At 35.5% G+C, this 14,297-nt stretch overlaps 1 protein-coding gene across 5 annotated transcripts in view; it reads left to right on the forward strand.

Moving 5' to 3' along the window:
- LOC138173633 (echinoderm microtubule-associated protein-like 1) overlaps positions 1–14,297 on the forward strand; it is a 316,387-nt gene that overhangs the window by 152,021 nt on the left and 150,069 nt on the right. For all 5 annotated transcript variants that reach the window (XM_069103676.1, XM_069103678.1, XM_069103677.1 and 2 more), the window contains one exon: positions 4,257–4,389. In XM_069103676.1, the coding sequence (XP_068959777.1) occupies positions 4,257–4,389 (133 nt within the window). The remainder of the gene's footprint in view (positions 1–4,256; positions 4,390–14,297) is intronic.

A 14,297-nucleotide genomic window follows, 5' to 3' on the forward strand; every position in this document is an offset into this window, starting at 1 on the left:
ATGTCATTTGAAGATCAGTTTAATGATAATAATTATTATTATAAAATAATAGTAATAATAATATAACAGCAATAGCAACTGGACCTTCATTTTTACTTGTGCAGGCAATTCCAGTCTTCTTACAGTTTTACTCCCTGATAAATGCTCTGCAATTTAGTGACTCTGGGCTTCTGGCTGTTCCACAAATAAGAGACTCCATTTCACTGCTTTGGGCATTCTCCTTGACTATCTCCCATGCCTGGAATGCTCTTCCTTCTTCACTGTGACTACTTAACAATCTGTCTTCCTTTAAATTCCAACTAAAATCCCATCTTCTTTCCCAACCTCTCTTAATTCCAATGGCTTCCTTCTGCTAATCATCTCCTATTTATCCTGTATATCACTTGCTTTGCACATGTTTGCATGCTGTTTCCCCCAATGGATAATAAGCTTCTTGAAGACGGACTGTTTTCTTGCCTCTTTTGTATTTCCAACACTTAACATAGTGCCTGGCATCTAGTAGGGACTTAATAAATGTTTATTAATTGTTTGATTGAAGAGGCTAAATGACCCCTTGTAGGAAATAATGTATTAATTGATTAAAGTTTAGTTTATATGGTCTCTAACTTTAAGAACCCTAGTTTAGGTATAGAAGAATTGACCAGTCTGCTTTGGATCTTCATGATTTTTGCTGCCTTATGACTGTCATGCAAATGAAATGAATAAAGAAACATTAAGTACTTATTATATACCAAGCATTCTCCTTAGCTCTGAATTTATTGATACAAAACCAAAGATAGCCCTTCCTATCAAGGAAGATGGGATAATCTGATGGGAGAAACAACACACATAGGGGAGTAATATCAAGAAAGGGATACTTGCTTCAAAAAGTTACAGGTATAGAGGATCTATACAGGGGAGTAGATTGATACATCCTTTCTAGTTCATTTGGTCATGGTTTATTGTTCCAGACTTGGAGAGCAGGTAGGGAATTCCTTTTTAGATATGAGGATGGTATGTGTTCTCGTAGTGGTAAGGAGGCTGTGGAGATGACCAGAGAGGAGAGAATGAAGTGCAACACGACTGGAGCTTTCTTGAAATAGGATTTTAAGAAAGGCCAGTCACCAGTCAGGAGAGTGGGACCTCAGAGGCAGAGTTCTTCCAGGGTCTAGTCTCAGGCATTTGGTGAGGACTCTACAGAGGACCAGATAGGAATGAGAGTCCTACTTTTTAAATATATAGTACTTTCATTTGGTTGAATCCAAATATTAGAATTCCCCTCTTTCCTTTCGGGGTTACCAAATCCCTGACCCTCAAAAATACAAAATAGCATCTAAAAACTTCAGTACTGAAAAGAACAGTTATTCCATTGGTATTGGTACTCACTTCACCAAAGTAAATCAAAGTTCCTTTGTGCTTTAATAGGTAAACTTGTTGAGTTCTTGGGGCTAAAATCTTTCTATGGCTTGTTGGCCAGTTCTCTGGTGATGAACCTTTCTGGGCTTAGCTACATTGGTCCTTGGGTAAGCACATCACCTAACCTATACTTAGCTAAGCTGGTTGTTGCGCACAGGAACACAGCCTAGCCCATATTCAAAACCTGTCTTGGCAGGATCTACTAAAACCTGTGCTCTGCTGATATAGCCTCCAAAAAATTCAGTTACCTCCATGTCATGAAGAGGCACTGGAGTAGGACAACAATAAAATGTCCTTTAAATAAAAAATTCAGAAATCAAAATAACCTGTAAGGTCTTAGGAACAAATGTTTCTTTCATTTGAGCTTCTGATGAGCAGGAAATAGAGTTTTGTGCCGTCGCAGTGGCTTCTCTGTAAGGGTTGATCCCTAGAACGAGGCTGCTCTTGAGTAAATCTTTTTACTCGGGTACCTATAGTACTTGTTCACATTTGATACCCTGTGATATTTTTAGATCCTTCTATATTCAAGATTCTAACTCTTCAGGGGGAAAAAATCTCTGCTTTTGGTGTTAAGATTTTATAATAAACTTATATAATTTAATATTTACTTATTTTGATGATAATAATAATGATTGATAAAATGAAAATTAAGGTAAAATTGTATATCTGATAAAAATAAAAATAGTGATAATGGTTCATATTTAATAATAATAATAGCACATTTTAGATGGTGATTAATTCCAAAGTGCTTTCCTTATAACAACCATATAAATGAACTAGATAGTGCAGGTACAATTTATTATTTACTGTTTTGCAAATAAAGAAACTGATGCTCAGAACCATTTTGTCCAGAGTTACATGGCTAATGAGTTTTAGATCAGGGACTTGAACCAATATTTTCTAACTCCATGTACTATTCTCTTTCTACTGGACTATAAGACAGCAATAATTAGGCCCTGCCCCAGTGGGAGTCTTTCCAACTTCATTGTTATTCTGGAAGTGTTTTCTAGTAAAAAGGCTCTCCTTCCAAGCAAGATGATAATGGTCTTCAGAAAGAGAAATCACTAGAATCAAGCTATTCATTCCCCTCATTCCCCTTCTCCCAGAGATAATTGTAAGAATTTTGAAAGGGAGCCACCTTTTGATATTTGAAGAATATAAATTCCATCAGAAGTTGTTAACAATCTAAATCATGGCTTTGTATCCATCTCTGGTTGTTTTGTACTCACTATTTCTTACTAATTAAACACCTTGTTCTTTCCGTTTGTGGCTCAGATATTTACCTGCACTCTAATTAATAATATACATTGAAATACATCCTATTCTGGAAACAAGATTCCCTTTCCTAATAAAGTGTCATTATCCCCTTTTTAAATGTCATGTCTGTTCTTTAAAATTATATAAAATATATCATTTTGATGTTAGTGGGCAGTTTAACAAAGAAAATTAAACCAAAGGTATGACAAATGCATATTGTATGCACTTATTTTCATGCCTTTAAAAGTCTTATTTCTTTTTATTTCTTTGTTTTCTTGGGTGACTACAATTAGGATGTATTCATGTTGTCCTTTCTTGTTTAAAACTGTACCTGGGTACCCCTAGGATTTGGAATCTGGTGTTTCTTTTCTTTAGAAGCATGTTTTAAATTATTCAGGTGTAGTACTTATATAGAATATATATTGGATTGAGAAAAAGACAGATTATCAACTGGTGTATCTCTAAAGAGTCAATTGGAAGAGTGTGTATAAATTGCATAGGGTATCATTAGCTTTCTTGCTTTAATCTTTGTCAAATGTGTAGGAAAAATTTTAAAGTGTAGATTTTTTTTAGATAAAGCAAGAATGGCATTTTTTGTATTGATTTTGAATCATGCATTTTAATTCAGGGAGAGATATTTCCAGGGAAATTGGCTTCTGGAAACCTTCCAAAATAAGAATTATTATTTGTAAATAGATGGGAATGTAGCATAATTATTTTTAACATTTCCATTTATATTCTGTACATTTATAAATAAAAATTTTCTTTGTAGATTTCTGCTTATGTAGCTAAATTAAAGTTTATTTTAGTTTCAACATTATGTGACTTTATGAGTTTAATATTCTTTTTATTTCTTATAGTCAGTTGTCTGTGGTCCTAAGACTCTTTACATTCTTAGATGCTATGTTTATGGTTCAGTTTATCCTAGTATAAACTTATATGCTTTTTCTAGCTTGGACAAAAAAAAAAGGTTTGGGAAAGGTGTGCTAAATGGTACAATGTGTAATTGCTTTTGAGAGACTTCACATTCACAGTTTTTCATAGAGGAGCCTCTATTTAAAATTTAGAATAAATTTTATTTAATTTTGTTCTCTACGTTATGTGGAAGGTGAGTGCCTAGTGAATGTATGACACTTTGCTAAGTCTTACTTTCTCATCATTTACAACAGTTTTGATTAGAATTTAATTCTGTTGCCTTAGGTGATTCAAGAAATCTCAATATTTATTCCATATTGATAGTTTCTCAGAGCTAGATATAGGGATTTTTAATCAGTCATCAAATATTTGCTGAGCATTTACTACATGCTCAGCATTGTGCAAAAAGATATGAAAAACAATCTAATCACTGAGTGCACAGAACAGAGTTCTAAGATTTATCCTGGGGTGGGGAACCTGAGTCCTCGAGGCCACATGCAGCCTTCTAGGGTAGGCATGTGATACTAAATTTATTCTGGATTATTTCTAACTCAGATCAATTATATTAACTAAACTCTTTTGGCATCTGTAATGTGTATATTTTCTGACCTCTCCTATAACCCATATGAAAAAATATATAATTACTTTCATTCAGCAAACTCTGATTTCATTTTCTGCTTATATTATAGCAAGACCCCTCGTACCAACACTGCCTTTAAGAACTACTGTTAATAGTGGAACTGTGTTACCAAAGAAATCAAGTGGCTCTCTACCTTCCCCCTCAGGGGCCAGGAAAGAAACCGTTTCACCAGCAACGAAAAGGTAGGCAAAACCCGAAATTATTTATCAATGCATTAAATGCTCCTTGAAAGCCACTAAATCTGTTATGTTTTTAATTGAGTGTTATTTTCTCTTTTTAAAAAAAATCACACCTTAAAAATAATCTAAAACTTAAAGCTTATAAAATACGTTTTAAATTATTCAGTAGTATGTCATTTTCAGTATTGAGTATTTCCTGATCATTCAATTCTTTTTTTAGAAACCATTATTTACCAATTAAATATCGTCCATTCAAAACTAATCTTTATTTTTTACTTCAGATTCTCTTCTCAGAAAAAGGTATGCCTTATACATGAATAACCTTAAAATTAAAAAATGAATTTTTTTGCATAGTCTGTATTTGAACAAGCCATTCTGTTTAAATTATGCTAGTATTTGATTTTTACCTATGTTACTAGATGATTGGAGAATTTAAAGTTGTACATAACAGCTGAAGAACCAAATGTCATTATTTTTAGGTCTTAGTATATATTTTCTTGTTGGTCCATTTATTATATCATAAGTCATCTCACTACAAATTTATGTTTTGTAAGTCCATTTCTCTAAAGTTTGAGGATTTGGAAAATTAATTATGCAGTGAATTGTCATTAACATGTTCTGTATTTTAATAATGATATTGTATAGTTATAACAATATCAGTAATAGCTTATGTTTATATAAGACTTTATGGTTATATAACTAGCCTTACTAGGTGGGACATGTGAAGAACACAACAATATCACATAAGCATGTTGACATTATGTCATTTGATCTTCAACAGCCATTTAAGTGGCTAGTATAGATATTATCTCCTTTTAACATTTTAAGATATGAGCTTCAGAAACTTGAAACCAGGTCTTCTTCTGAATCAGTGATAATGCCTCATATGTTTATGTAATGCTTTAAAATTTTAATACAAAAAGCCTATTAGGTTGAAAATAATAAATATAATTAACCTCATTTTATGGATGAAGAAATTAAAGTTCAGAGAGTTTGTGACTTGATCAGGGCCACACAACTAGGACTTGTCAGACCGGATCTTCTAACTCCAAGGCTCTTTCCATGATGTTACATAATATCTAAAAGTCCTCCCTACTACAATTCAGTTTCACTGAGTAGTACATGTTAAGAACACAAGTGAATTTGCAGAATTTGTCAAAGTGAGCTCTTTATTGACATTGGCTATTTTGATTTTGTCATTATATCCCCAGTGCCTAGTATAGCATTGAACTCAGTAGGTGCTTAAATGATTGTTGAATTCAAAATATTTACCAGTTGCATAGAGCATTCACATATAGTGCATTGAATTTCTGTTTCAGTAAACTAAAAGGTACCCTAATAACTTGAAGAAGTTGCTTAAGTCCTTGATTTAGGAAATGACTTAGACACTGGAAAATTAGAACCTGGCTCAATTATTGCGTTTCCTTAACATAACAAGATACAGCATAAAGAACTGTTCTTTGCCAAAGAGTTTTTGAACATATAGATGCATGCACATCTTTCATGAATAGAACATAATATATACATTTTAAAGAAAGTCACTTGATTTTAGATGTGGGTGGTCTTGCCAGTTAGTTGTCTAAATGTTTATGAAGATGGACTTTTTTGGAGTAGCATAACTAATGAAAAGATGAGTTTGCCTCCGTAAGAATGGGCAAAATGATTTGGAAAAAACTTAGGACTTTTTGGGGGGGGACATTTGGAATGTATAGTAAAGGGAAAAAATCTTTTTTGAGAATAGGCAATTAAAGCAAGGCAATTTCTAACTAAAAGTGACAGACAATTTAGATATTTAGCATATTTTAGTGTTAAGGTCATTTGAGGTCACATCTTGCTGACTTAGCCTGTAGCAGATGCTTCAGAGGCATATTTAATCATATAATGCTGGGTTCTTTCCCTCAGGCTCAGTGGAGAGCCACAAAAACTAATGGATGTTGAGGAAGGGGATGTTGGGTGAACTCAATGGGTGATCATGAGGTGTCTTTTATTGTCTTTTGAATTCTGAGTATCCTAGACCATGGAGATAGCTGAAGTTACTTTATCTTTGGTGCACAGTTCCTATTTTGGAGAGGTTTGAGAGGTCATTAGGATCATTTTGTTGAAAGACTAGATATTCTAGATATTTTCTTCCAGACGTTTCAGTGGGTGGAGCCAAGATGGCAGCGTAGAAGCAGGAAAACTCAATGAGCTCCCCTCATAACCACCTCAAATACCTATTAAATATGACTCTAAACAAACTTTAGAGCTACAGAACCCACAAAATGACAGAGAGAAACAAAACTCCTGCTGAAGGCAGGCCAGCAGGAAGGGTCCATTGCAGTGTGCTGGGAGCCGAGCCCAGCCCCGCATGAGCCGCAGTTTTATCCCCACAGGGGCTTCTACCAGCAGTTGCTGGAGCAGACTTCAGGAGAGTGAATCACCAGCCGCTGTGGCAGTTTCCAGAATTATCAACCTATAAATGCCAAAGACAAAGTAAAAGGTCAGTGTGGAACTCTGTTGGAACTAGGGGGGATGAGTGCTGTCCGGTCCTTGACCCTGGGGCAAGAAATGATGGAGGTACAGCAGCCCTGCAGCCGCTGCATGGCTGCTTCAGAGCTCCTGGCCTGCAGATCTTAGGGGAACCAAGTGACCATTCAGGGGGTAATCACTCTTGCTTTAACCTGCTTGGATCTGGATCGCTATCTTGGGTGGAGGTCCTGGGGTGTGTGACCAGGTGCCAGAGCTTGTGGGGGCTTGAGAGAGGGCACCCAACTAATAGCTCCAGCAGCTGTGAAAACCCCAGCAATTTGGGACAAAGCCCTCCTCTCTGGAAGCAGAGTTCTACTGTGGCAAAATGCTCTAAAGTCAAGTAATTGAGTGACAACATGAGCAAGCAAAGGAAGGAAGCAAGCACAGCAATCAAACCTTAGCTATTTTGGGGGACAAAAAGGATCAAAACATGAAATGGGAGGAAGACAGCGAAGTCAGAACTCCTGCATCAAAAGCTTCCAAGAAAAATATGAGTTGGTTACAGGCCATGGAAGAGCTCAAGAAGGATATTGAAAATCAAGTAAGAGAAGTGGTGGAAAAATTGGGAAGAGAAATGAGAATGATGCAAGAAAATCATGAAAAAGGAGTCAACAACCTGACTGAAGAAAATAACACCTTAAAAAAATAGATATTTTCGTGGCGCAGTGTGTAAGAGTGCCAGCCCCAGCATTAGGAGACCTGGGATTGGTTCCGGCCTCAGGTACTCAGCACTAACACAAAAAAATAACTGGCCTTGTAACCTTGAGCAAGTTACTTAACCCTGATTGCTTAAAAAAAAAAAAAAGATATTTTCTTCCACATGACCCAAAAATCCTTCATAGATTGTTGTCATAAAATTTTTCTAAAAATGAAAAAGGCATATAGATTAGAATTTATTCATTTTTCTTTCATTTGACTAATTTGGTTAATATATTTTAAAATGATTCCTCAATGCTTTTTAGATTGGATCATCTCTTACATAGATTTTTTTGGTATATATACTTGGTTCAGAGCAGTCACTTTTTGTTGTACCAAGTGCTATCTCAGTTTCTTTATATAGCATTAGGAGCTAAGGTGTTAGGATCTATATCTGATCATTAATTTTCGTTGATAATGAAAATCATATTGCTTTAGAAATGTAGATAAATTTATTTCATTATCCTTAATTTTGTTTCTTCTACTATTTTCATTTATGAAAGTTCTTGGAATGATGTGATTCACTTGGGTCTCCTTAGTTTTCTGTAGCTTTGTTTTCAGTTCCTCTGCATTTTTTATGAGAGTATACTATTGACGATATTTTCCATGCTCTTCCGTAAGTATTTTATAAATTATTTTGTATTTCAAATTTGTACTGTTAATGACTGTCATGTCTTTATGTTAGAGAGATTAAGTTATTGCTTGATGAGGCAGTTTATGGGCTCTTTAGGGACTCCATTATTGTGGTAATTTTTACATATGTTAAACTTTTTTTTTGCTTTACCAACTCATGCAAATAGGTTGTTGGAGTTGCATTTTTTTGCTATGTCTCGTTTTTTTCATCCTTTCTTTTAATGTGATACTGATTACAAACTTTTTCTAATTGGATCTGACTATATATAGCCAGCTGATTCTGGTAAAACTACTACTACCTTGATAAACCCAGGGTTTTTTTGTCATAGTATAATCAATTTCATTTTGTGTGTGTTATTTTATCATTTGTGTGTGTGTGTGCACAGAAACTCTTACTATTTTCTGAAAGAAAGAATTCAGAATATATAGGTAGGAGACTTCTGAGTTACCTATATTCCTTCAGTATCTTTTGTTCCTTAGTTCTGAACCTTATTTTCTACAGAGAATCATATAGTTTGAGTGTTCAAAGAAATCTCAATGGCCATTTAGTATAACTTATACAGGAAAGGAATCCTCTGCATCCATGTTCTTCAATGTCTATCTTCACGTTGAAAACACTATCAAAGTATATGTTGACTTGTGGTGGAGGATCTTGTCAGATTCTTAATAAAGTTTATTTACTCAATCATCTTCTATGTACAGACTGGCATACAGACTGAAGTTAATTTTATGGTTGCCTTTTAGCTTATATTTACCATAAACAACGAAAGATAAAATAATCACATTTCATAAAATTATGTAACTTTATGCCTAGATCTGCTAACTTCTGTGTTTACCTTTGTAGGGAAAGCTTTAGAGGCATGTTTCCACTTGGTGGTATTACCTTTAGTCTTCTGATTTTATTTCTAAAAATAATATCAATATGCTCTTCAATTCTTCCAATGTACTTGCAGTTGTTTATAGAATGGCTAAAAAGTGTGATTCTTAATATACTATGCCTCCTATTCTTCCATTCCACTCTGGTCACTGCAGAAATGGAAGGGGTCTACAGAATACTGAAGGCTATTTTAAAGTTTTGTTTCATGGATTACTATGGCCAAAGAATTCATCCCTCATGGCTAGCCTACTAGTGAGGATACTTAGCTAGATTAGTCCTGAGACAACAGATTCATTCTCTCATTGGAACTATACTTGAAAACTTTCCAGCATGTTAGAACCTAACAAATACAACTGGCATAATCTTTGAGAACAGACACCTTGAGATTCAATGAGGATTCAGAGTAGGGCTTTATGGAAGATATGAAGATGATTATATAATAGAACAGTGGCATAAAACTCAAATAAAAACAGACTACTAAGCCATACATGAGGATCAGTACAGGCTGCATATTGACTTAGAAAACCACGTAATAATGTTATCTATGTTCTATTGTATTTTTATTTTGTTAAATATTCCCACTAATTTGGGCTACACACACTTGCGGACTTTGGAGAGGGTGATAGTATGACACTTCTGTCTTAGAGTATCATTAACTTATGATGTTTTGTTTGCATTAGCACTATTTATTCCTGCATTAATTTAATCTCAGGCTATTTATAAATTCTAGTTTGTAAATTCTGTGTATTTAAAATATATGCTCAGGATAAATAAAGATGTAATAATTCACTCACATAGAACCATGTAATATTAAAGCTGTAAGGGACAATAGAGATCATTAGGCCAACTTTTCTTTTACAAATTGGGACATAAGGCCTAAAGAGGTTCTAAATCTTCTTATGTCAACCAATGTTTTGTTCCAGTGAGAGAGGAACATTTAATCAATATAGGCATACAGTTTTCCCAGGAGTTTGTCAAATAATGAACTTTTGTTACAAAAGCTTTAATATTTAGGTTTATTATATACTGGATTACTAAGGTCATGTACTATAATGTAATGTGCACCTATTCTGTTCCACTGATCCACCATTCTATTTCTTAGCCAGTACCAAATTGTTTTGCTGCTTTAAGGGCAGCTAGGTAGTACAGTAGATAGAACATTTTCCCTGCAGTCAAGAGGACCAGAGGTCAAATCTGGCCTCAGATCTTTAGTAGATGTGTGACCCTGGGCAAGTCACTTAATCCCAGTTGCCTCAAAAAAAAGGGCAATTACTGCTTTATAATACAGTTTGAGATTTGGTATGGCTAGACCACCTTTCACATTTCTTTTCTTTGATTCCTTTGACCTTTTGTTTTAAAAGAGGAATTTTGTTATATTTTTCTAGCTCTATAAGAAAATTTTTGGTAGTTTGATTTATATCTCCTGTTTCTATTGATAATAATAAGTAATAATCAGGGGCATAATTTCTTATAATTCAATAATATTACATTATCTTCATATACCATAACTTATTTAGCCATTCCCCAACAAATGAATACCTAATGGATTTCCAGGGCTTTGCTACTAAAGAAAGTAGTAGTATGAATATCTTGGTGTATATAAGGGCCTTTTTTTTTTAAATTTACATAACGTTTTTTATAATTTAAAAGGAATAGCAAGTTGTACATAATAGATTTGCAGTATCATTTGCAATCATCTTTTTATTATATGATGTTAATGGTAATGTTTGTTTCATTTTATAAATTTAAAAAATTAATGAATTTTTAAAAAGCAACCAAAAAAAGTCAGTCTCCAATGAGTTTGCTTCTGGTGATGAGAGCCTAATCTGCCCTGGATAGACTGATAAAACTGAGTTTCTGAGCCTACAGAATTGAAAACCAGGGCTATTAACATGGACTAACCTCACTAGGGCACAGGCAGTTAGAGAGCACCAGCCTGAGCAGAGAAGAAAGTCACTCTCTCACGCCATAAAAAATTCCATGAGAAAAAGCTTAATACTTATAGCCATTTAGAAATCAGTAAAAAACAATAAGTTATTGTTTGTAAATTACAAAACCCCTTCTTATTTCACTCTACTGTCCCATAAATGCAACCTGCACATTTAAGATAAAATCTGTAAAGCACGGATCAGAGAAAAAAGAACTGTAAAATCTATAATACTTAAAAATTGTAGGTATGTCCATGCTAACTAATTTTACTCACAATAGTCAAACAAGTATTTAAGTCATTATTACAGGTACAAATTACAAAGCCTACATTTTAAAATCTCTTTTTTTATTTTTCAAATGCTTTATTAACTTCTGATTTACATCATTAATTTCCACCAGATTTTGAGTTACAGATTTTCTCCTTGTTTTTCCCCTACCCACCACTGCAAAATAGCAATCCCACAGGATATCCCCTCCTCCAATATGCTCTCTCTCCCATATCTTCTCCCATACCCCCTTAGACTTTTCCAGTAGAGCATGGTAGATCTCTGCCTCAGTGCCTATATATCTTATTTCCCAATTACATGTAAAATAGTATTAATAATAGTATGTATATATATGTATAATTTTAAACATTTTATTTTAAAACTTTTAATTCCAGATTCATTCCCTTCCTCCCTTGTCACCCATCCTTACTGGGAAGATAAGCAATTCAGTATAGATTGTACATGTGTAGCTAATGCAATACATTAACATAGTAGATATATTGTAAAAGACTAACTATATTTCCCTCCCTCCAATCCCACCACCCACTTGTTCCATTCTCTACTTTGCTCCCATCCCCCCTTTTTTAAGGTATTGGGGTTAAGTAACTTGCTCAATGTTGCATGGCCAGTTATTTTGTGTGGGTGCCAAGTATCTGAGGCTGGAACTGAACTTGGGTCTCTGGATACCAGGGCTGGCACTCTTACTCACTTCACCACTTAGCCACTCCATCTCCTGTCCCTTTTCAAAAGTGAGTGCTTCCAACTTCCCTCCTCCCCAGCCTGCCGCTCCCTTCCATGATCCCCCCTCTCATCCCCTTCCCCCCTACTCTCCTGTAGGGTGAGATACGCTATTTAGTGTGTATGTCATTCCCTCCCCAAGCCAGATTCAATGAGAAAAAGGTTGACCCATTCCCTTTTGTTTTCCTATTCTTCCCCTCCATTGTAACCATTTTCCCTTGCCTCTTCTATATGAGATAGTTTATCCCATTCTGTCTCTCTCAATCTCCTCTCATTATATTCCTCTCTCACTTCTTAATTTCACCTTTTAAGTATCATCCCTTCCTATTAAATTGGTCCTGTGCCCTCTATCTATATATATCTGTAAACATATATACACACTTTCACATATGTATTCATAAGCCCATATACCCTCCAATATAGACATATATATATATATATATTTCTATTCCCTTCAAATATTTTCATACTGAGAAAAGTTTGATCAGTTAAATTACATTTTTCCATGAAGGAATGTTAATAGTTCAATTTTGATAAATGGCTTATGATTTCTTTTCCCTGTTTACCTTCTCAAGCTTCTCTTCCTTCTTGTATCTGAATGTCAGATTTTCTATTCAACTCTGGTTTTTTCATTAAGAATGCTTTAAAGTCCTCTATTCCACTAAATGACCATATTTTCCCCTGAAACATGATACTCAGTTTTGCTGGGTAGGTGATTCTTGGTTTTAATCTCAGCTCCTTTGCCCTCCAGAATATCATATTCCAGGCCCTTCGATCCCTCAGTGTAGAAGCTGCCAGATATTGGGTTATACTGATTGTGTTTCCACAATTCAAATTGTTTCTTCCTGGCTGCTCGTAGTATTCTCTCCTTGATCTGGGAATTCCACAACCTGGCTATAATATTCCTAGGAGTTTTCTTTTTGGGATCTTTTTCTGGAGGTGATTGGTGGATTCTCTCAACCTCTATTTTGCCCTCTGGTTCTAAAACATCAGGACAATTTTCCTTGAGAATTTCTTGGAGGATGATTTCTAGGTTCTTTCTTTGATCATGGCTTTCAGGTACTCCAATAATTTTTAAATGATCTCTCCTAGATCTATTTTCCAGGTCAGTGGTTTTTCCCATGAGATATTTCACATTGCCTTCTATTCTTTCATTTGTTTGTATCTCTTTAACATCATCTTGATTTCTCATAAAGTCACTAGCTTCCCTTTGCTCCATTCTAAATCTGAGGGAACGATTCTTCTCATTGAGCTTTTGAGATTCTTTTTCCATCTGGCAAATTGGGCTTTTCAAGGAATTCTTCTCCGCATTGCCTTTTTGAGCCTCTTTTGCCAATTGAGTTTGTCTGTTATTTAAGGTGTGATTTTCCTCAGTCAGGCTGTTGACTCTCATTTCATAATTTTCTTGCATTGTTCTCATTTCTCTTCCCAATTTTTCCTCCACTTCTCTTATCTACTTCTTAAGGTCCTCTGTGGCCTGTAACCGGCTCGTATTTTCCTTTGAAGCTTTTGGTGCAGGAGTTCTGACTTCACTGTCTTTCTTCTGTTCCATGCTTTGCTCCTTTTTGTCCCCAAAATAGGAGTCTAATGTTGTAATCTTCTGTCTGTTTTGTTTCCTTTGCCTGGTCATGTGTGATAGTAATGGCATTTAAATATTCCCCTGTATTGGCTTGGTTTTCAAACTGATTGTGTTAAAACCCAGAGCTTGTTAATCCCACCTGTGGGATGGACTTGTTGATGTGAAAAGAAAGTCCTGAACTGGGAGGAGCTGGTGACTTAGATTTGGAGAGACAAGAGAGAGGCAGAAGAACTTTTTGGAAGCAGCACCTCATGGAGGCAGAGAGAGAGACTGATAGAATTGCTGGGGGCCACTTTGAATTGCCCTGGACTTTTGAGACCTGCCCCCTGAGCTGCCAAGGACTGAGGAGACATGGCTGTTTTGCTGGTACTTTGTCTGTCTGTTTTGATGTTGTTTTGCCAGATTTGCCCACTGGTGAAAGACAGTCCTTTTGTTGAAGAAGTCCTGGAACCTGGCTGTTGGCTAAGAGATCCTGAGATTGTCCTGCAGACAGAGAGTGAATACTGTCCACTGGTGAAAGACAGTGCTGTTGTTGCAGGGGTCTGGAGACTGTCCTGCAGACAGAGTGAATACTGTCCACTGGTGAAGGACAGTGCTGTTGTTGCAGGGGTCTGGGAACCTTTCTGTTGGTTCAGAAGCCCTGAAGAAGGATTTTCTTGTTGTATGTTTACAGAAATCCTGGGAG

This window comes from Petaurus breviceps, unplaced genomic scaffold (assembly GCF_028583685.1).
Source record: "Petaurus breviceps papuanus isolate PSGF00001 unplaced genomic scaffold, PetGlider_PUasm1.0 63, whole genome shotgun sequence".
NCBI lineage: Eukaryota > Metazoa > Chordata > Mammalia > Diprotodontia > Petauridae > Petaurus > Petaurus breviceps.